Source organism: Argiope bruennichi, chromosome X1 (genome assembly GCF_947563725.1).
Source record: "Argiope bruennichi chromosome X1, qqArgBrue1.1, whole genome shotgun sequence".
Taxonomy (NCBI): domain Eukaryota; kingdom Metazoa; phylum Arthropoda; class Arachnida; order Araneae; family Araneidae; genus Argiope; species Argiope bruennichi.
In genome coordinates, this window is record NC_079162.1 from 39,728,914 (window position 1) to 39,753,860 (window position 24,947).

The 24,947-nt window shown below is 28.2% G+C and overlaps 1 protein-coding gene across 1 annotated transcript; it reads right to left on the reverse strand.

Moving 5' to 3' along the window:
• Positions 1–15,422: 15,422 nt before the first annotated feature.
• Positions 15,423–16,997, reverse strand: LOC129958779 (E3 ubiquitin-protein ligase TRAIP-like). The gene has a single exon (XM_056071455.1). It carries the CDS (start codon positions 16,706–16,708, stop codon positions 15,902–15,904), a length of 807 nt encoding a protein of 268 aa, XP_055927430.1. The 5' UTR covers positions 16,709–16,997; the 3' UTR covers positions 15,423–15,901.
• Between the last annotated feature and the right edge of the window lie 7,950 nt (positions 16,998–24,947).

The following is a 24,947-nucleotide window of genomic DNA, read 5'->3' on the forward strand; positions in this document are numbered from 1 at the left end:
GAGGTATCCCCAATTAGAAATCTAATCAGGCCTGGTCCCCATCATTTGCACAGATATGCAAATATTATCACATAAATTCAAATTATGTTAGCACTCAAAGTTTTCACCGACTTGTAAATTATGGTATTTTTGATATGCAAAAAAAACAAAGACTCCGCAGTTGTAGCTATCTTTTTGAATTATATGACGTGGAGTAATCAATTTCCACTGCTTCTTTGTGTTCAGTAGTTTTTTAATTAATGCATTCCATTCACGAATTAATATGCACACATCTTCATTTACATTTGGACCTAATGAATCATATCATTAAAGTATTTTTTCATTTATATTAGCTATTTAAGGAATCCAATGATTATTTCAATTCGCCGGAGTTAATAAAAAGTTCATTTTCTGTACATCATGAATCACTGGAAAGTTCAAGATATCTTTTTTATGGAAGAGTAAAGTTGAATGAATTGAGTCTATTGCTTTACACGATTCTGAATCTTTAGTTAATTTGGGAAAAAAAAAAAAAGGCATCAATGATTTTATCATATAACCATTCTATCTTAAAAGATGGAGAGAGAGATTGCAAATATTTTTCTTCTTCTGTTATTACACTTAAGTCAAGCGATTTCAGCATAAAAATGGAAAGGTTTACATCATTTATTTTAATAATTGTTTCACATGGGTTCTTCGTAATTTTGTTTGGTTTTAAAAAAACAATATTAGTTTTTTTGCTTGAAGTATCACCCGTCTTTTTTTTATTGAAACATCACCCGTTAAAATGTTAGAATAACTATCTTCTTTCAAAATTGGCCGATTCTTACTACTAATTGGAAAATTTTCTACAGAATTAGACATTTCATTTTCAGTTTTATTTTCCCTACTGTCTTCATTCGATATCCGTTTTTTCTTATTGCTAATGATCAAATCATTGGTATTTTTCCTTTTTTTAGAAGTTTCAGTTAGATTTTTTTTTTTTTTTGTAAACTAGTTTTTATTTCTCTTTTGAGAAGTTCTGTAAAATTTCATCTGGGTCGTCATTTTCTTATTCGATGACACTGAATAATGAGGCATTGGAGAGCATTTCTTGAGGCTGCTTTTTATTTTTTGCGGCTCCACGGAATCCTTCTACTAAAAATTTCAATGTAGATATAACATTTTTAAGCATTGGTTCTTGAACATCTGAATTTTCTATTAATTTGTTTAATTCAGAATAAAGATTTTGACATTGAATAATTTGTCTTTCTGTAGATTTTATATTGATTTCTTTTGCAGAAATGGACATATTATCTTCATTGATATTTTTTTCTTCTGTTGAAAAAACATACGATATTAAAATGGATTTATTTGTAAAAAAGGTAGAATGAATTTTGTGGATATATTTGCACAAATTATCATCTGGAACCTTTATAAAGATGGCCACATAATGAGTCGCATGTCATATTCGTACATTTCTCCAAACAATGCCCTGGTATTGGGCTATTTTTATGCATTTTTACCACTTTATATTCTTTGTTTTTATTTTCATTTGCCGACATATTCCAAGTATTTTCTGAATCTTGATAGACGTCTTCTTTATTAATTCTGATTCCTTTTCTGTGATTTACTTCAATCTTTGTGGATGACTGAGTTTTGAATGGAAAATCCATATATAATTTGTAAGCATGTGTCAGATGTCTATCTTTCTCCATTTGCATTAATGTGTTAAATAAATTATCTATTTGCCTATTAAATTTTCTTTTGAAATAAACTGTTCTAAGCAATAAATGAATTAAATGACAAATAGAACGCTTATGATCTTGAATTATAGTTGATAACTTTTTCCAACTGTTATAGATACCTATAAATCGTGAAGAATTTCCACTTTCTCTAGAAAATAATGTACAGCAAAAAATAAAAAAAATACCGAGTCTGGTGTTTTTGAATAAATTAAAAATAAAACAAAATTGAACAATTTTCCTAAAAATTCTAAATGTATCCGTATATACAAATTTAGCAAGATCATCATTATTTTGTTAAACAGACTACAAAATAATAATTTCGGTGTTTTCATTTCGCCCATTCGTCACAGATTAAATATTAGAAGTTTTTATTTTAGAAGAAGGGGTGCTTTGAGAATTTCAAGAGGGACGATTTTGGGCGCCTGCTTTCTTTGGAGGGGAGATCAATGTGAAAAGCGGCTACAGCATCATAGGAGGTCTGTTTTATCACTGACGGTAGTGGCTTTTTCTCAGCCAACTCCCCTATACCTTAAGGCGGAAGGGGTCGGGTGGAACTCATTTAATAGGCTTGCGTAATTATTGTGTTTCCAAAGGTTTTGGTGTCTATATTCCTGTATTGTTAGCTCAAAATAGGGAAGATTTTATGGCTATTTACGGAAAGAAATGTTTTCCCCTGCTTTCTTAACGATGAATGATATGTAAGAATACCAACACCTTTATTTTCCCTATAAATGCCAGGCACACTTTTCAGGCTGTGTAAGGATATAATAGCAAACTATTGGGTTATCACTGCGGCAAATTACAAAGCAGTTTTCTCATGAGATGTATTGTGAATACTGTTCTTGCGGAAGGAAGTAATCTTCTTATTCTATAAAAGGGCTATCGGAAGTTTTGATGCTCAATAGAAACTATCGGTTTCATATAAGGCAGACCCGAAAAACTTCAAACTGCCGCGATTTATGTATATAGAGAGACAGACTATAGTCTCTCAATAATAAATACCTCTTAGTAACAGTAATAAATACCAAGTTAAAAGGAAAAAAAATTGAATCAAAATTAAACCAAATAAATGCAGTTTTTAATTTGTTTTTGTTTGATTCCGAAATAATTTTTTTAGTTTCGTTTCCGAAATAATTTAAATTTAATTTCATAATGCTTATATTTTGATTATATATATATATATATATATATATATATATATATATATATATATATATATATATATATTTATGATTACATATAAGAAAAAAAATTCTAAATTCATTATTCAAGTGCTATTCTGAAAATTTTTATTTAGTCGTGAATTGTTACTTTATATTTTACGTATTTTGAATCTATTTTTGAAGTTATCGAAGTAATTTTTGCATTATGAATAAAAGAAAGCATGAAATCACTAAAGAAGATATTAAAACAATTTTCCTTGCTTCTAATGAAAGTGATGATAATTTGTCAAGAGAAATTGATGAATGACCAAAACAAAGATATTTTAGCTTATCTTCCATGTATCTCAATAAAGAATATGAACTGAAACTAGCGAGAATTATTTTGGAAAAAATTAGATTATACTGGATTGGAATAAATTGTTGGAAATTTAATATGAAGCTTTAGACCAAAAACTTATCGTAATAATATTATAGAAAACTTCAGATTACTTTTTCAGAAATTCAATATGCAAAATTCAAAAAGCATAACGATTTATACTAAAAAAGTAATGCTTATGACGAACTAAAGTAAATTTTTAAGTTGAAAGCTCGCAAAATGTATTTTCAAAATATATTTTAATTCCGAATTTTATTTAGCACACTTTTGTATTCAGCATTAAATGAAGATTTAAAAATTTGTTATCTCGTCTATAGAATTGTTTTGATATAAATGAAATTTTGTAAACATAATATATGACATAATCTCTTGGTTTGACAAAATTTTAAAAGTTATAAAATAAGAAAATTAAGTAGATTAGTAAATCTATTTAATCTTCTAGTAGATTTAATCTACTAGTAGATTAGTAATCTACTTAATGATTAAGTAGATTAAGAGATTAGTAAAAATAAGTTGCAAGTTAAAGATGTTTTTGGAATATATCCAAAATTCCTTTTTAATGATTTAGTTCAAAATAAGAATGGATAACTTTTTAGAAATATAATGTATAAACTTCTTTAAAAATTTATTTAAAATTCTAAGAAAAAAATAATTCTTAGTATTGCTTCAGAAAATTCCAAATCGTGTTTTATAATGAAAAATTCAACGCTAAAAAATCAATAACAATAATGGTTTATTCTGAAGATGCAATACTGAAGATAATTACAGTAAAATTTTAAGCCGAATGTCGTAAGAAATATTATTTTCGAAATGAATAAAATGTTTCAAAAAGTGTTATTTGTTATTGATTGCTTAGTAGGTTCCGTTATTTCGGTATGAAATGAAGATTTAAAACTTTATCATCTCTATTATTGAATCGCATTTGACAAATAACAAAATTCTTTTATGGTAATATATGATTTGTTATTTAAATTTGGCAAAATAATTTTTATTAATAATTTAAAAGTGAATTCTTAGTAAAATTAGATGAAAAATAATGTTTTTAAAATGGGGTATTAATGTCAGTTTTCGTTTCAACGCATTAAAACCAAACAAAAATGTTTGAAAGCATAATATGAAACTTTTCTTTAAAAATTTATTCACTAAGTTATAATGTAAAATTTAAAATTTGTTGTACTGAAAGAAAAAAAAAATTGCCCCAAAAAATCAATCAGCGAAATGCTTCATGCTAAAAAATTTAAATACGCTTGAGTAAAACTCTTAGGCTGAAAGAAAATGCAAGCTCGTTGTTGAAAAACCGCAAGGCAATTCATTGTTCAAAGTAGATATATTATTTCGAATGACGGGTTTCTTCTATATAAAATCAGTCTAATTATGTACAGTTGAATATTCGAAATACGAAAATTACTGTACAAAAATAGTCCAATGAATAAGTATAACTTTCGAATATACTCTCTAATAAAGACATCACCTCCCTCCCCAAATAAAATCATGGGCATTGGACAATACCGTCAACGCCAAAAATGCACAGATTTTTATTTTTAGACAATGGCATATGACTTTTGTGCTTCACAGTACAGTGAAGAAAACCAAATATGTATTGCGAATGCCCTTTTTTTCAACCAATTGAAATCAAAATTTAACACAGAATGCATTTTTAATATCACGATTATATGTTAAATTTCATTTATCTAACTCGTTGTGTTTTTATCTTATCGCGTACGGACCAACTAACATTCTACTCTTTGACGGATTTAATTCAAAATTCGATAAGTACCTAATTTAAATGTTAAATTTTTATACCGATTTTATTCGTATAGCTATTTACTGTCTATCCTATTCATTTTTATTCGAATAGCCAAATAGACAGACTTCACATCAATGGATTTCATTCATCAATCGATTTGATAGAAATCTTCAAATTTGTTGAAAGAACATGCAACCAAATTTCAATTTGTCTTGCTAAAGATGCTTTTGAGTTATGGTGTTCACAGACTTATGAACAGACATAGTTTCCAAATTGTGCTTTATGGACTCAGGAAATTAATTAAAACTAAGATATTGAGATTAGTTAAAATTTCGAGTCGGATTCTTGACGATTACAATACTTTTTATTTGCATACTTCGTTTTTCTAGTAAGTAAAAATGGGCTTGACTTCATAAATCAGTTAATTCTTTTATGAATTATAATAAATTTTATTATAAACAGATAACTATTATGGGGAATTTTTATATCCTTTCTGAACTTCGAGCTGAAATAAACAATGTCAGCTTTCAATAACCCGAATGGCATATTCTTTAATCTAGCATATCTTCTGATAAAGAAATATTAATTTGAAATAACAAACAAAATTAAATTCAATTTTAGAGGGAGGTACAAAAGTGCATATTAAGTCGCAATAAATTTATACTTTTGATATAATACTAAAAAAAAAACTGAAAATAAAATTTAACAAACATAGAAACTGATATCGAAAAACATAAAAATATCAAAATGTCACTTTTCTTATTTTAAACTGCGAAAATTTGTCCATATTTCTTTGGTGAATAAATAAAGGTGGGTGAATAAATAACGGAGACAACTGAATCATACTATTCCACAAACAGTTCTCAACTATTTTAGAAAAGAAAAAAAAAAAAAAAAAAAAAAAAAAAAAACGGTCTCTTTCAACTTGCATTACAGATTCGGTATGGATCTCCGTTAGATTTCAATCCGGAAGAAAACTAAATGAAAAACAAACAAAGAATCTTTACTTAAATATTCAATCACCATTTATAACCCATTGAATTTAGAATGTTTCTATTAATTTAGAAGAAAAAAAAATATTATTATTATTCTCATCAATTTAAGTGATCTGACATTTTTAAAATGGAGGTATTCGCCTTCAGTAATGACATTTTCGGTGGAAAGGTGGGTGGGGGGTGAATCCCTTCATCATTGGCATCTTTGATTCAAGCAGAAAAGAAGAATCACACTATAGCATCAGAGTTCGACGTTCGATATGCTAGATTAAAGAATATGCCATTCAATAACTCGAATGGCATATTCTTTAATCTAGCATATCTTCTGATAAAGAAATATTAATTTGAAATAACAAACAAAATTAAATTCAATTTTAGAGGGAGGTACAAAAGTGCATATTAAGTCGCAATAAATTTATACTTTTGATATAATACTAAAAAAAAAAAAAAAACTGAAAATAAAATTTAACAAACATAGAAACTGATATCGAAAAACATAAAAATATCAAAATGTCACTTTTCTTATTTTAAACTGCGAAAATTTGTCCATATTTCTTTGGTGAATAAATAAAGGTGGGTAAATAAATAACGGAGACAACTGAATCATACTATTCCACAAACAGTTCTCAACTATTTTAGAAAAGAAAAAAAAAAAAAAAACGGTCTCTTTCAACTTGCATTACAGATTCGGTATGGATCTCCGTTAGATTTCAATCCGGAAGAAAATAAATGAAAAACAAACAAAGAATCTTTACTTAAATATTCAATCACCATTTATAACCCATTGAATTTAGAATGTTTCTATTAATTTAGAAGAAAAAAAATATTATTATTATTCTCATCAATTTAAGTGATCTGACATTTTTAAAATGGAGGTATTCGCCTTCAGTAATGACATTTTCGATGGAAAGGTGGGTGGGGGGTGAATCCCTTCATCATTGGCATCTTTGATTCAAGCAGAAAAGAAGAATCACACTATAGCATCAGAGTTCGACGTTTGAGGTAAATATTATTCAAAATTAAGCCTTTTCATTAAATAAACAAAAGACTGATAGATATTCTTTTAGCTTAAAAGAAACTAACCGCCTTCGGTGACCAGTTGTTCACCTTTCATATTAAAAGTAATAATTTAGCCCTCCAACTACAGAAACAGATAATCAGCTGAGAAAGACGAAATTTTAGTAATAATTTTACACTGTGGTACTTAATCCGTAGAAAATAAAAGATAAGAATATTAATAAAGAAAGTAACAGGAAACCCATATTGAAAGGGAGAGGAATTAAATTGGAGTAGATGACCATGAAATTAAGTTAGGATTTCAGGATTACTTTTATACTATATAAAGTAGGATAATCATTTAAGTTCTTCTACATGGAAAGCAAAGGGAGAAACGTGTATCAGTAAGCAGTATTTATATTTTTTATCTTTCGAAAGCTATACCTTCTCATTGTGAATTCTATTTAATAATAAAAATAAAAAAAAATTCGTTTTCTTAGTACTCAATGTTAAAATGCATTTATAATCATCGCAGAATTATGGCATTTATTCTATTTTTTGAAAATATCAATTTATATAAGAAATAAAAATACATTTAAAATCCATATAATAGAAATTAAATAACCTCAATTTAAAAATAGAAATTTTTTTAAAAATGTTAACAAATTTGCAGGTGTAGCTCAAAATATTTACATACATGACATTTTTTTATTTAGTTTTAAAGAATGAAATAATAGCATTTCAATTTTCTATTGTAAATATATCAAAACTGAATATACACATAAAAGTATTAATAATCAAGCTACTATTTAAAATTTTTTAAAAGAGTTATTTGGGAAGGCGGATCACAGATCTCAATATAATATGAAAATCAATATTACACTAAGATACATGTGAATAATTTATTGGCATATCCATTCAAGAAGATCTATCACAGCTGCGATGCATGCAAATAACTGCTATCACAGATGAACAGATCATCTAGTTTGCCACGGATGCCAGCTGGATTTTCTTCCTTAGCAAATCTTCCACTTTCTTATCCAATATTTTCACGTTGAATATTATCAAACATCAATACTGCAATACTGTATCCATTTTTGAACATGAGATATTTAGAAAACAGAGATATAATCACTGAAAAAACACAGACAAAATAATATTATAGAAACCAAATGAAAAATAAATAAGTAGCTCAAAATCTAGTATTGTAACTTAAAATCTAAAGACAGAAGATGACTTTTTTATAAAATCATTGTCAATCAGGTAACTATTATATATTATATTTGTTGAATTAGAAAGAAATTTACATAATAACTAATAAATTTGTTATGAATGATTGGAGGTAAACAAAACTAAATATTGATCTTTAGATTGAATAATATTATGTATAAATAAAGCCACAGGGCACTGAAAAGTACATAAATGCTGTTAAAGTAAATGTAAACATAACATCACAACTTAACAATAAAAGAAAGTTTTTTATTAAAATTATTATAAAATGACCTAATTACAATGCTTTACACTCGATGAAGCAAGAGGAAATAATGTATCATTAAAAATTGTCATAAATAAAACAGCTTAAAATAAAATGGAAAACTAAATTATAAATATTGTTTTTTATTTCTCACAATGCTATGCAAAAATAAAATTAGAATTCATTGAAAATTAAGACATAATTATTGTTAAAATTAATCTAAAAACAGAAAAGATTCATATAAAATTTGAGTCTGAGCTATTTTAAAGACTCAAAGATAACTCAATTAGCAAATTGAGTTATTTATTTGACTGATTCTAAAATCTCCTTTTCGAATTTGTGTAAAATAAGTAGGGATGAACTAGATGTTTCCTATAATGCATACAGTGAGTTTCTAGCAAGTTTCTTTAAACCCATACAATATAATAATCATTATAGAAAATTTTGCAAGATTAGATTGGCTATTAAAAATCATACTAGCCATGTAAAACTATACACAAAAAAACTGTAAAATTACATATAAATCTGAATCTTATTTACAAAATATATGTGATAAATATGTTAAAATAGTCACATTTATTGTCAATCTTTCTTCCTGGGAACCATTTCAAATTTTAATATTAAAATTTTCAAGATCTGTATTCACATTTTTATTATAAGACAAATAACTATATATGTTATAAACAGCCTTTAAATAACTTTTATATTTATTATTCATAAAAAAATAAAAGATGCCTTTTTTTTAAATAAATCCAAAATAATGTTATGATAACTATAGTGTAAAACTGCATAATATATAAAAAAAAATAATTTATTTACAAATTATTGAATAAACTACACATATAAATTAAGTATTTGGATATTAACTGCATGCTGTTGATGAATAGAGTCAAGATTTAATTATGAAAGAATTTATGAGCAATGATCCTTGGCAATTAATTGTTAGCATGTGGTTAATATACAATTGAAAACTAAAGTTTTCTTCAAACATATCATTTTTTGTATTTTATTTATTATTGAAATTCCTAATTATTTAATAAATGAAAGAAAATGATATATACAATCATATCACTGCAAAATATTTAGAGAATATATTTAGAGATTTTAAAGACATTAATATAAATTCTAACTGAAAAATATTTTAGAATTTCATATGCAATAAAAAAAATCAATTATGGATTTGCTAAAAGATTTTGAAACTCACAATATTTCAAAAATAATAATTTAAAAAGATTATTTACTATTATAATATAAATATGCAATTCAATATAAAATCAACGAAGCAACATAAATATTGACAGATGAAAGGAAATAAAGATATTATTTTATGAATTTAATAATACCCTTCCCTTGTTGAGAACACCAGCATTTTTTGTTTTCTTTCAAATTATTGGAATTCATGAGCACTTAAATCAACCCAATCACAGGAAAACAACAAAATTAGAGCAACTTTAAGGAGAGAAATACACATTTACTGATGTACATTTTAATTTGAATTCATCAGCAGAAATACAAATTAATGTGATGAGGGGGGATATATAAGTGATGTCAACATTTCCTCGGAAGGTTATGTAAATACAGGAATGGAGGGAACTTTTCCACAAACGATGACATGGAAATGCATGGAGCACTGTAGACGAGAGACATCAAAAAAATAGACGAATTGAGAACATATGCCATACAGATGTAGCAAACATGGAATCAGTGCTTCGCCATCTATATGGAAATTACGTGGCAAGTCATTGCATACTCATTGAAGTGGTTCACTGTAGAGATTGATTTAATTTACCATTTGCAAGGAAATTTTATTATTAATTTTAAGATTTTCTTTAAGATATAACTAATCCTGTCAAATCATTTTGTTGTTACATAATTTTACAAGTGTGTAATTACAAGCAAGGCTTAAAGGAAAACAAATTTGGAATTAAAATTCAATTTATTTTTTTAGGGGAGATATGGTTTGTACACAGAGGCAAAGGCGAAGCACATCTATTCGCAGCAGAGTAAAAGAGCAAAGTGTAAGATGTTTTTCCCTTAGCGATTTTAATGAGATATACTTTCAGGGATTTCTTTGACATGTGTCGAGTAACAAATGGGAATCTTATATATCTTTGAAGTTATGTCAAGGTGTTAGGAATAGGAATTTTTAACTCATCGCTAGGAGCATGAGAAACTAAAAACATCACACTTTTATAGAGCTCATGTTGGAAATAATTAAATTTAAAAAAATGGGATTTTAAAAAAGAGATCAGGAAATAAAAGAATATTTTAGATTAAAGTAATGTTGGTAAATTAAAAAAATTAATTAAGATTTAAATTAAATTAAGAAATATCATTACATATTTATCAGAAAATAAATCAATCTATGCATGAAATCAGTATCAAACGTAAGTTAATTAAAAATTATGACAACATTCATGAATGAAATAAATTAATAAATTGCAAGAAATGAAAATAGATCAGAAATAATGCTATACTAAAAAATATGATGTTGCATGATTTCCAATAAACCGAAAACTAAATAAATTAGTCCAATTAATTCATGAAGACTCCTCTTATATTATTTTCTTGTATGTGCCTTAAAAAATTAGCACTGGAGATTTCAACAGTAATCTGTCATCATATGTGTGTTCCATTTGCATTAATATCTGTAGTATCTTTATAGAATTAATGTATTAATATTTGATTTTTTACATTTATATTTTGATATCTTGATAGAACCTCTATCCTTGTTCTTCACTAAAATAACCAAATTACATATTCAGTAATTTGTTACCAAACATTTTACCTTAATTACATTACATATTTTCTTTTATGTGATACCAAATAGCTTTGGATATTGTATTCTTTTTGACCAAAAAGATTAAAAAAAGAATACACCAACAAGATATTTATCAAAAAAATTTTATGAAGAAAATTAATTAAGAAAGAAAAGTAGTTAGAGTGGTGGGCCCTGTTATCTGTTGCAAAGGGGCTCTAAATCTTCGGCTATGGCACTGATGTAAATCTTATTTCAGCAATAAAAACTAATTACAGAGACAATAAAATTATTTGTATAGACAATATATATAGTGTAACCACACAATAGAAATTTTTCAGTAAAGCTAAACTCAAATCTTTCAAAACAAATGCAGAGATGAGAATGCATCATATAAAGCACTTCTATATCAAATATGCCAATGAAAAAAGAATTACATCTATATGTTAAAAATACTGATTTTGAATTTGAAAAATTTGATAGATAGAAGTATACTTAATAACAAGGTATGCAAGGAAAAGAAAAAAAAAAAAAACTATGTATATGTGAATACAATGATAATATCTAAAAAAATATAGGAAATATTATAATTACAGAGGCAGCTGATAATCACAAAATAACATTTGCTTTCTATTAATTTATTAAAATGAAAACAATACAATTTTTTGAAATATTTAACTTTAAAAGAAAATGAATGCAAAAAAACAAAAACAAAAAAATACTGATTATATGAGGAAAAATATGGGAAGAAACTCTTCTAACAAAATATTTATCAACATTACAAAAATACATTTACAAATAAGTAAGAAGATAGAAATATAATTTTTCTTACAACAAAGAAACATTTTGTATATATTCAGTTTCCTAACAAAAATGTTCATATCATTTAAAGAAAAATACATGCAACGAATTGCTAGCAACAGTTTTTTTCATCTGTTGATGTAATTTTTGGTAACACATAGAAACCGTATCCATAATTCCAATCACATCTTTTTAAGATTTTAAAAAAAATATTCAAAGTCAAATAATATTAAAAATTAATAAATGAACATGACCTTAAAAGTAAATATATGCAAGATAAAAAATTCTTATATCCTATCTTTTAAAGAAAAATACACGCAATAAATTGCTACTTTGATAGCAACAGTTTTTTCAGCTGTTGAGGTCATTTTAGATAAATGCATAGAAACAGTATCTACATTTCAGAAAACAAAATAAAAAGCGCTGAATTGAAAAGCAGGAAAATTACATCACTAAATATATTTGAAATATTTCATTCCACTGCTCACATTTGCTACAGGATTTTACAAATGATCATTTCACTTTATAAATTACACATCAAAATTCGCAAAGATATACATAAAATGATAAGTTAAGTGTTTAATTCACTATCTAAATTAATTCTGGTTAATGAAAATCCATCTTAAAAATTTAATATAATAAACATGAATTCATATCATGTAAATTTATAATTGGTTAAATAACCATATTTTTTAATAAAAAGGATTAACATATGTATCATGGTTTAATATGCAATAACTGATTTTAATATATTGGTCACAATATTCTTCCACTTCTATATTATTTTACCCAGTAATTTTTTATGACAAATAAATTTATTTTTTACAACATCTTTTTTTATCAATAATAATAAAGCATTTCATATTTTACAATAAGTCAATATAATGAAAACTAATTTCAAAAGGAAACAAACTCTAATTTCCTTCTAAAAATAATGACATTTTCATTTCATCTCAAATATCATTTGAAATATTCACATATAAACAAAATAATACAAAAAAGTTTTCACGAAATGAAACAATGATTTTTTTTTTTACAAATAGTTTTCCAAAATTTATGATATTCCAAATCTTTATGAAGAAAATGAAAAAATAAGCATTCATGTATATGAAATAAAAATTCCCACTTGAGATTGCTCACATATATCAGTTTAAATCTTTAAAGAAAGAATAAAACCAAAGTTTTAATTTTTGCAAGCATCAGTTGAAATATTCAATTAATACTACTACTACTAATAATAATAATAATAATACACAGAATACCATTTTACAGAATTTCAATTACAGGTTTACACTGAAACAGCTCTGATTATAGTTCCCTTTCTCTATTTATTGCATAGCATTTAGAAACATGACAAATTAATTGAACAAATAAGATTACATATATAAATACAATTGCATAAACATTAAACACATACAGAACATCTATTCTAGTAGCAATAGTTTTTTCATCTGTTGCAACCATTTTTAGTGTACACATATGAAAAAATATCAAAATTTCAAAGATAAAATTTTTTTTAAATACTGAATTATATACATATATATATATATTCACCAAAATTTTTTAAACATTTCATTCCTTTATCCATGGTTCAGTTCAATTATAGCATCTTCAGAATGATCATTTCACTATTGTGTAGTTATTAAAATATTAAACATATCAAAGTTTACAAAGGTGTACATAAAAAGACAAAACTGAATAAATGCTTAATCTTCTTTCATAATCAATTTTGATTAATGAGTACAAAATAAACTTTATCTTAAAAGAGAGAAAAATGAATATAGCAAATACTGGATCATATTGTTCCAGTTTTTAATTTGTTAATCGAAAAAAGGAAAAACATCATTCATCATCTTAAAATATTCTTCCACTTTTATAATACTATAGTCTGTAGTTTCCCTGGAATATGTATTTATTAACTTTTTACAAAAGCTTTTTTTTATCAATAATAATAAGTAAGGCAAGCAACAATATAAAACATTTCATATTTTACAAAAAGTGAATATTATGAAAACTCATTCCAAAACAAAGCGAACTCTAATTTCCTCTAAGTGATGAATTTTATATTTCATCATAAGTTCTCAAATCTCATTTGAAATTTTCGCATAAAATCACAATAGTCTGAAAAACTTTATTTCTTAATTTCAGTTTTTAAGATGTTCCTAGTTTATATGAAATGAGTGAAAAAAAAAAAAAAAGCATATTCACATTTACCAAAAAGAAGAAAAAAAACTTATTACAATAAGTCGTACTTGAGATGGTTCATATATGTCAGCTTAAGTCTTAAGATTATGAATAAAACAAAGAATTTTAATTTTCTGAAAATTCTCTTAAAATATTCATATAATACTAAAAATAAAAAAAAAGAATATCATTTTACAACTTTTCAATATACAGGTTTACAAGAATATTGTAAATAAATAAAACCAAATTTTCAAGATGTGAAACAATGCCTTTTTTTAGTTTAGTTTTTAGAACAGTTAAAGTCTTACTTACATGAAGATACGAATAAACCCAAATTTATACATATACAAATTACTAATTATTTGCAAACATGAAAAATCAAAAACTTACGATTAAAATTCACATTTAAATTTGTTCAGAAACGCCAAGTTCTATTAATCTTATAAAATACAAGTTATTTGAAATATTGATATATAATCGGAAGAAAATAGAAAAAAAAAATTTATTCGTAAAAATTCCACAAAATAATATTTCTCTTAACAGGAATCAAGTTCACTAACTGACTGATTAAAATTTCCTACAATTATTTGGGTAAAAATATTATCAAATATAAAAATGGTTAATTTTTAAGTTAAAAGTATTAATTTCATACATTTTTTAAAGATCTAGACATAACTGATAGAGAATTACTCGTTTCGTTCAGCTATAGCAGGAGTTATAAAAAAATTTTCATTCTTTAACCCATTTTTAATAGAAAAATATTTTGTAGCCTTATTTACACTAATAAAATTTATAATGCTCCAATGCACATTATATGCAAGAGAAAATACTAATGAAGCTTTTTGAATAAAATTTTAAACTTCAGAATCATTACAAAAAATTTGAAAGCAGATTGTTTAGAGAATAGATATATAAATGCTACTTCCAGCAAGTTTAATGATATGTTTTCAACTATTTAGTAAATTATTCTTGAAGAATCTATAGAAATGTGCATTTCTCAATTGATAACTTAAAAAAATTTAGGAAAATTTATAAAATACCAATTTAAAATTAAGTTATATATAATGTTTGTATGCTTATTTTCTATACTCTTCTAATTTTTTTTAACATATCCACATTAGAACCATTTTTCATTTTTTAAAAAATAAAGTAAAAATATTTTAAAGGAATGCAAATAAATATTTAAAAAGTATTAAAATAAATGATTAAATTTGCACTCTCATAAAAGATCCATGACTCTAAAGCTTTGTTTTAAATCTTCAAAAAATTATTTACCATACAAATTCTTTAAAAACAAGTATATAATTTACCTCTAATTACCTTTATACATTTTACAGTACTCTGCTGAACATCAGCATGTGATGACCATACCTCTAACAAATAAAATTATTGCATAAAACATTATAATATATTAACATTATAATGTCTTCTAAAATTACATAGTTTTCTTTCTGAATGGTATTTTCCTCATTTCACTGTCCACAATAATATGTCTAGCAACAAAAGTAATTACAGCATTAAAAGCATCCGTGCTGTGGATTTCTCTGTCTTTTGAATTTTCTCTATTCCTGGCAATCAGGAAAATAAGGAAATACTTTTGAAACATTCAGTCTCTTATTTCCTGGAATGTTAGTAAACTTGTCAAATCTGCTGCATTTTTTAAAATGGTAATCAGGGTAGGAGAAGAACGTGATAGAGCTTTTAACGTGATAGAGCTGATATATTTTGTAAATGTGCTTTCTGTTCCATCAAAACAGAATTCCCTCGCTTTATTTCTGAACAATATAAAGCTATTTTATTTAATTTCTCTTCTTCACTACATCCATTTAAAGCTAAATTTACGTCATCAACATTTGAGAAAACAATTTTCTTAAGATAGTTGATATATTCCCCCGTAAACTCTAATTTATCAAATAATTGCCATAACTCTTCATATTCAGCTTTAATACGGCCTAGCTTTTCATTTTCCCTTTTTATAATAAGAATCTCTTCAATAAATGCCTCCTCGTTTTGATGCAAAATTTTGTTTTTTTCTTCAAGATGAGTACAAATTATCTGAAAATTCTGGATATCCTCGCAATATTTTCTTTGACAATCCAATAATGTCTCTATTTTCCTTTCACAATCTTCTTTATCAGAAAGAGCAAAACGATTTAAAAGTCTCAAGCTTTCCATGTCTTTATGAGAATTTTCTACGTCCTTATTTAATTCATTCAAAGACCTCTTTAATAAATCATTAGATGTCTGGAGTTCCTTTATTTCTAAGTACATTTCATGCAGTTGTTTTCTTAATTCATCTTCTACGTTATTATCATCCCAGTTAAAGAAAAGTGTGATGAGACTTTGTTTATCAACTTTTCTCCTGCATTCTGGGCAAGATCCGTTTACGCCGCAGTGTTCAAGCCAATTACTTATACAACTGAAATGGAAGATGTGCCCACACAGGGTGGTAACCATAGCAATTGCGGGTTTAAATGGTTCATGGCAGATGGAACAATTAGAGTTCATATTTTAAAATTTAATAGAAAACCTTTACAGTAAGGAGGAATTTACAATATGGCAAATGTTTAGCAACTTGAAGAAGCCAAAATAAATATACATTTACTGTCCGTCACCTTTCAAAAAAATGCTTTCAAATTTAAACTATGGCAATTGATCAGCAATTTCCAGAAGTAAAAGCAAAAGCATACCACAAATAAAGGCAGCTTTTTATTCCAAACTCGTGTTTTAGAATTTTCAAATTCAGCCAAAACTGCACAAGAACAAATATTTACCTTACGACGAGAGTAATAACGAGCACACTGGCGTGTTTGGCGTGAAATGATAATAAACCTTGAGCACCGCGTTTGGGCTCGAGGCTACTTAATAATAATAATTAAAAAGAGGTGGGCAAACCAAACACACTATAATCGACCGTATTGTCTTTTGAAAAATTAAAACGAACTTTTAGATTCTTTTTATCAAAACTTTTTATATTTTTATATTATTATTATCAGGCAATGTTTTCAATAAAAAAAATATTCATAAATACCAATAATTAGTTAATATTCTCGGCAATCAAACTTGATCCATACAGGGATGACGAATATTTTCAGAGCGGTTATTACGTAACCAATATCAAAAAGTCACAAATACAAGTGATCAATACTTTTCAAAGAGGGGTGTGATTCAAATCCTTGATACGATCTTACTGATGATATTTCGATTACAGGTTTTGGATCACGATAGAAAGTAACAATCGATACGATATCACTGAAATTTGCCGGAGCAGTGACTTTACTGGAAATTAAGAATCGAAACGATCTGTCCAATGGAAGCGCTGTGATTGGATTGGTCCAATGGAAGAAATATGTGATTGGATTGAAAAGTGAACGGACTGGTTATTGGAATTATCGTATCGTATCATTGAATTGCATATCACTGAAATTTATCGGAGTGGTGATTTCACAGGAAAGTGCGAAGTCACCGCTCCACTTTACGGGAGTGACCGATATTCGTATTTGATGATGCGCTATTCCATACAGATCATTTTTAATTGTTCGTGACATGATTGACTTTGATTACATGTACTCTGTATACTGCTGGCGCAATCTATTGGTAGAATATAGAACTAAAGTAAACATTTTAAAGAAATGACATATATTTTTAACTCATCTTTTCCAGAAAATGGTTCACTCTTAATAAATAAATTAAATAAATAATTTTGAGAAAAAAAAATAATATTTAAGAAGTAAGCTGAAACAGATAAATTAATTCAATCACACGTTAATTAAATTAGCATATTAAGTATTAATTACAATTAATAAATTTTATATTTAATATTAAGTAATAATTTTTAATTAATAATATGATTGAAATAACAGATATTTGGAACGCATATTTAAAAATAACAATAGCAATATTATTTGTTATTCAAAAAATCGTGGATTATGCATCTCTAGATCCATATTCGTGTTCAGTTTGATAAATTTGAAATTTCGAGTAAATTTTGCTATAATATATACATTAAATTTCGAGAGTATTATGTATTTAAAAAAAAATAATTTTTAGAGCTAATTCTTAATTTTTATGATTGTAATTCTCTACAAATAATTACTCATTTCTTTCTGGTGAACACCATTTTATTTTCGGACACATTTTTTGTGCCACTTCATGTAGACTGTTACAGATTAGGACACCTCTCACAGTTAGATGCCTCGTCTCCTCACAGAATCGTTCTTACACACTCTACGTTCTGATACAAAAAAGGAATTAACAGAACTTTGTACTCGACAGATACGCCATCTATCGGCGTGAAGCTGTAACATACTCCCCACCTTGAAACCCCAAGGTTTCAAGACATTACAATGTTCAATAACATAAACAATATTACAACTTTTACACAAAGCTAGTAAAAAATACACAATATACATAATAATAAATATCTCTAAGAAATAAGAATCAAACCTTACAAATTTCAACATCAAATATTACAAATTAATTATGTTCCATAGGCAATACACAAATTTTAGAAATGGCTCTTTTACAAACACTAGACTGTGTTTTAATCTTAACAACACGAATTTTCTTATCATCGCCATAATAAATTTTAATTATTCTACCCATAGCCCATTTATAACAAGGCAAATTATCTTCAATTAATAACACTAAATCTCCTAATTTTACATTATTTTTGTCAAACATCCATTTAGATCTCTGTTGTAATTGACTTAAATAATTACGATGCCAAAATTTCCACATATATTGTACAAGTCTAGTTACCTTTTGCCATTTCTTGAGATGACTTTCTTTTAAATTTGTCAAATCAGGCTCACTCAAAGAGGTTAAAGACCTATTTATTAAAAAATGTGCAGGAGTAAGAACCTCAAAATCGTCCTCGTTAGCTGACAAGGGGCAAAGTGGACGAGAATTCAAAATTCCCTCAATTTGCACCCCTCATTATCTCGTTAAGAACTCTTCATAAGTTAAGTTTATTCCCTTAACAACTCTTTTTAAATGGTATTTAAATGACTTTATAGCTGCCTCCCAAAGACCGCCAAAGTGTGGGGATCTAGGTGGAATAAATTTCCACTCAATGCCTTCTGCAGCTAAATAGCCTGCCAGCTTTTCATCTGGTTTGCTAACCATTTCATGAAGTTTTTTAATTTCTCTATTAGCTCCTACAAAATTCTTAGCATTATCTGAAAATAGTTTCGCACATTTACCTCTTCGAGCCATGAATCGTTTTAAAGTCGATATAAAGGAATCAGAAGTCAAATCTGAAACAATTTCTATATGAACAGCTTTAAAACAAAAACATACAAAAATACAAATATAAATTTTTTGTAAAGCACCTTTACGCTGAGCTTTATTCTTAATATAAAACGGCCCACAGAAATCGGCACCAGCACAATTAAAAGCAAAATCTGGAGACACTCTTTCCTTGGGCAAATTGCCCATGATTTGAGAAGGTGCAATTGGTTGGGCTTTGAAACAAATGATACATTGATGAACGATTTTTCTGCAGCTATTACGTCCATTTAGAGGCCAAAATTTCTCTCTAACCAGATATAGCAAGGAAGAAGCACCAACATGTAAATATTTATTGTGAAAATGTTCTATTATAATTAAAGTTAATCTATGGCTTTTTGGCAAAATTATTTGATGCTTTTTATTAAAATTAAAATTACTATTATCCAACCGTCCTCCGACTCTTAACAATCCTTTAGAATCCAAGAAAGGATTCAAAGTTTTTAATTTACTACCAGGAGGCACACAGTGGTGTTTTTGGAGACTACTGACGTCTTTGGCAAACTCTTGGATTTGGACATTTTTAATTAAAAATGTCTCTGCATAGTTCAATTCCTCAGCATTCAGTGGGCCTGTCGTCTTCACTGCTTCTTTTAGATTCTTGACAAACCTGAAAACATAACTTAAAATACGAACAATTTTACTATAATTATTACTTATATCTAATATGCACTGTAAAAAACTAGGAGTATTACAAATGGAAAGATTAATCATAGGATCATTATTCAGTTCAGAGTTCCTTGCAGTTCTTTTCACCTCAAGAAGATATTCATCATCTGAGACACCAGGATCGTCATTGAAGTTTGGACAGCTACTAGATGAAAGAAAAGACGGTCCATTCCACCAAATGTCCAACTGTTGGATCTTTGAAGGGAAAACTCCTCGTGATATCAAGTCCGCAGGATTCTCAGCAGTATTTACATAATGCCATTGGAAGTTCTTAGTATACTCTTGAATCCTAGCGACTCGATTAGCCACAAAAGTTTTCAACAATGTTGGTGGAGTTTTGATCCAAGCAAGCACCACAGTGGAGTCCGAGTACAAATGTACTCCATCAATGTCTAGTTGCAAGGATGACAGAACCTTAACGGTAAGCTTGGAAAGCAGATCCGCTGCACACAGCTCCAAACGTGGGATACTAATTTCTTTGATGGGAGCCACTCGAGATTTGCTGCATAAGAGTGACACCTTTATTTCACCAGACCTTGACAAAGACCTGGTGTAGACAGCACAACCATATGCATTTTTCGAAGCATCTCCGAAGCCTATCAGGTCTACTTTCAGAACTTCAGAACATAACACATGACGATCTATGTTTAGATTTTTCAATTGACTCAATTCAGAACTAAATTTTTCCCACTCTCTATTTAAGTGTAAGGGAACTTCATCGTCCCAATCAATTCTCAAAATCCACAACTTCTGCAAGAACACCTTCGCTGTGATTATCAAAGGTCCTAAGAGACCTAAAGGATCAAACAATCTGGATATGTCCGATAGCATTGTTCTTTTTGTTGCAGGTCTCACAATTTTTTGAACACTAAAACTAAATGTATCCTTTTCAGGATTGAATTGTAATCCCAAAGTTTTTAAAGTTGCTGAGTTGGGGTTATCGAAATTGTATTCTCGGTCCGACGTTGGTACATTTTGTAACAAAACAGGATTATTTGAGCTCCATTTGTGAAGCTCCATACCAGCTGATTTTAACAAATGTATTAACTGGTCTTGTAGTTCAATGGCAGAAGATAAATCCTCGGTACCACTGAGTATATCATCGACGTAAAAATCTTTGCCAGCAGCAGCGGCTAAAGGATAGTTGTTCTGCTCATCACAGCATATTTGTTTTAGTACTCTGGTCGCCAAGTAAGGAGCGCATTTGGTTCCGTAGGTAACAGTGAGCAACTTAAATACACGTAATTTCTCTTCCTCTAAATCCTTCCATAAAATACATTGTAAATCACACTGATCTGGATGCATCCAAATTTGACGATACATCTTTTTTATATCAGCGGTGAAAACTATAGAATGTTTTCGAAACCTCAACAAAATAGCAAACAAATCATCTTGGACAACAGATCCTGAATACAAATTATCATTAAGCGATTGTCCAGATGACGTTGCCTCTGATGCGTTGAAAACAACGCGTAATTTTGTAGTACTACTTTCTGGCCTAAAAACGCCATGATGAGGCATAATGTACCTTGGAGTTTCGCAAGTTGCCTGCATATGCCCCAAATTCTCATACTCAGTTAAAAATTCGCTGTATAGTTGCCTATACTCTGGTTCTCTCTTCAAACGTTGCCAAAGTGAATTAAATCTTTTAGTAGCAATGTGTTTTGATTCGCCTAAACATGGGGGGTCTATTTTAAACGGCATTTTAACAACATAGCTTCCATCGTCATTTCTGAAATGTGTTTTCATGAAATGATCTTCACATATTAAACTCTCATCATTTTGTAATTTATCCCCCTCAACATCTTCAATTTCCCAAAATTTCCTTAAATTTGCATCCAAATCTTCTATTACCAACCCACAATGAACAGTAGTTTCGTTTTCTATTGGAACACTTCCGGTAGCAACAAACCCAAACACAGTATTTTGAAAAACAATGTCTGTTCCCGGAAACCTAATTTGACCCGATCTTAAAAGTTCATAGAATATTTGGGCACCTAATAAAATATCCACCTCTCCAGGTTCATTGAAACTCACATCCGCTAAATTGAAACTATCTAATTCTAGCGTATCAATGTCAAATTGTTTGGAGGGGATACTATCTGTTATATGCGGCACTACCAATAACTCAATTCCCTTTTCAAAGCTTCCGCTAACGTTCGAAATTTTTGTTTTTACGATCCAGTTAATAACAGAAGAAGATTGATTTAGTCCAGAAACCACAATGTTTCGTCCTTCTTTTTTCAAATTCAGTTTATCGGCTAAACGTTTTGAAATGAAATGACTCATACTACCAACATCCAGTAACGCACGTGCACTCATAAACATTCCTCCATTATTTTGAATCATTACATTTGCAGTACTTAATAAAACCATTTTGTTTAGATTTAAGTTGGTAGCAGTGAATGAATGCGTACTGTTCGCAGGTGACTCATTCGTCAGTTGTGAAGAATTATGACTAGGATTTTCAATTCGCGGAACGAATACATTTGACCTTGGATTTAATCCCGCGTTAGCATTTTGCGAGCGAGTTTCAGTTTCGCTTTGAGTATTTCCCAAGTGCAAAAGAGTGTTATGTCGTTTTTTGCAAATGGAGCAACTGGATTTTGAATAACAGTTAGCAATTTTATGGTGATTTAAACAATTAAAACATAATTGCTTATTTTTAACGACTTCTATTCTCTCATTAACAAGCATATTTTTGAACACAGGACATACATTCAGGGAATGATTTTCATTAGATTTACAAATTACACATTTCGGAGTTTTAACTTCCGATACAAAAGCTTTTTGTGGACTGTATTCTTTACGATATTTTTGAGAATGGTTTACAATTTGCGGTCGTGAAAACACATTACTATCATTTTTGAATTTTGACGATACATAAATATCGCAATGCCTGGCCAAATCTGATGGCACATACCAAGATTCTCCTTGTTTCACGCCAATATGAATTTGTAGTTCACGATCTAATGAATCAAATATTTTTTCCGAAACCATGAGTTCACAAACTCCCTTAAAATCATTTACCTTTCTTAATTGACAATAATAATCAAAAGCTGCACTAAGTCGCGATGCAAACTGGATATAGCTTTCGTTTGGACGTTTTTTCGCTTTACGGAAATTATTTAAAACTTCTTGTGGGGTGGACTGAAATTCTTTTAACACTAATTCTTTTAATTTGTCATACATACACAATTCATCTTCATTTAAATATATCATTAAGTTGGTAACTTTTTCGCCTAAAATATTTAATAGGATCTCTGATTTGAATTGTTCTGGGACATTTTTGGTTTTGAAAGCTCTTTCAAGCGATTGGAAAAATAAATTATACGACTCTGCTCGTGTAGGAACAGGAATAGTTAAAGTTTTGACACTTTTTATCAAACTTTCTAAGCTAAAATTAGAATCAGAATCGCTATTTGTAACATTAACCTTTTGTGTTACATCTTTTTGTAAATTCGCAAGCTCAAGTTGTTTTTCTAATTGCGCGAGTTTAAGTTTTTCCAATTCTACTTTCTGTGCTTCATTTTTCTCGTAGAGTTTAAGTTTTTCCAATTCTAGTTTCTGTGCTTCATTTTTCTCGTAGAGTTTAAGTTTTTCCAATTCTAGTTTCTGTGCTTCATTTTTCTCGTAATCTTTTTTCCTATCAATTATTGACTCAACTATAGTTTTTACGAATTCATAATTATCTATATAGATCTCGCTCTTTTCAATTAAATCTTTAATAGTAACTACTTTGGCACCCGAAGGAATATCAATTTCTAGTTCCTCGGCAACTTCAATTAATTCACTCTTTTTAAGTTTTGAAAGCATTTTGAAAAGAGAACTCTGAATATATGCAACTCATAAAAACGAAACTAATACACAAATTTGGAAAACAAAAGTATACTCACAGTTACCCTGAAACCAAAACGGACATAATAATCCAATCATCGGATAGTCCAATCATAGGAATTTACACTTTTATATCCATTGAAGATCACTCTAAGGATTCAGAATTCACTGAGAACAATATCAAATAAACACACGCGGCAAAACAGAAACACTTGCCGACTTCTCTAAACTCTCGATGGTTCAATACTGCGTAGTCGACGGACCACTTAATGTAATTCTCTACAAATAATTACTCATTTCTTTCTGGTGAACACCATTTTATTTTCGGACACATTTTTTGTGCCACTTCATGTAGACTGTTACAGATTAGGAGACCTCTCACAGTTAGATGCCTCGTCTCCTCACAGAATCGTTCTTACACACTCTACGTTCTGATACAAAAAAGGAATTAACAGAACTTTGTACTCGACAGATACGCCATCTATCGGCGTGAAGCTGTAACAATGATAATGTTTAAAATATTCATCAACCCTGAAAAAACAAGATTGTGGTTAAAAGATGCATAATCCACGATTGTTTGAATAACAAATTTTTTTGCTATAGTTATTTTTAAACATTTGTTCCAAATAACTGTTATTTTAATCACATTTTTGATTAAAATTTATTATCTAGTATTAATAATAAAAATTTTAATTACAATTAAAAGTTTATTTATTAATTTAAATAACTTGGGATTGACTTAATTTATGTATTTCAGCTAAAGTTTTTAGTCTGATTTTTTTTCAAAACCATTTATTTAATTCATTTATTGAAGTAAAGTATTTTCTGAAAAAAATTGAAATAAAAAAAAATTGTTATTTCTTTAAAATGTTAATTTTAGTTCCATAATATGCCAATAGATGTCGCCACCAGAATGAATGCCAATAGAAGGTCACGTCACAGGCAATTAGAA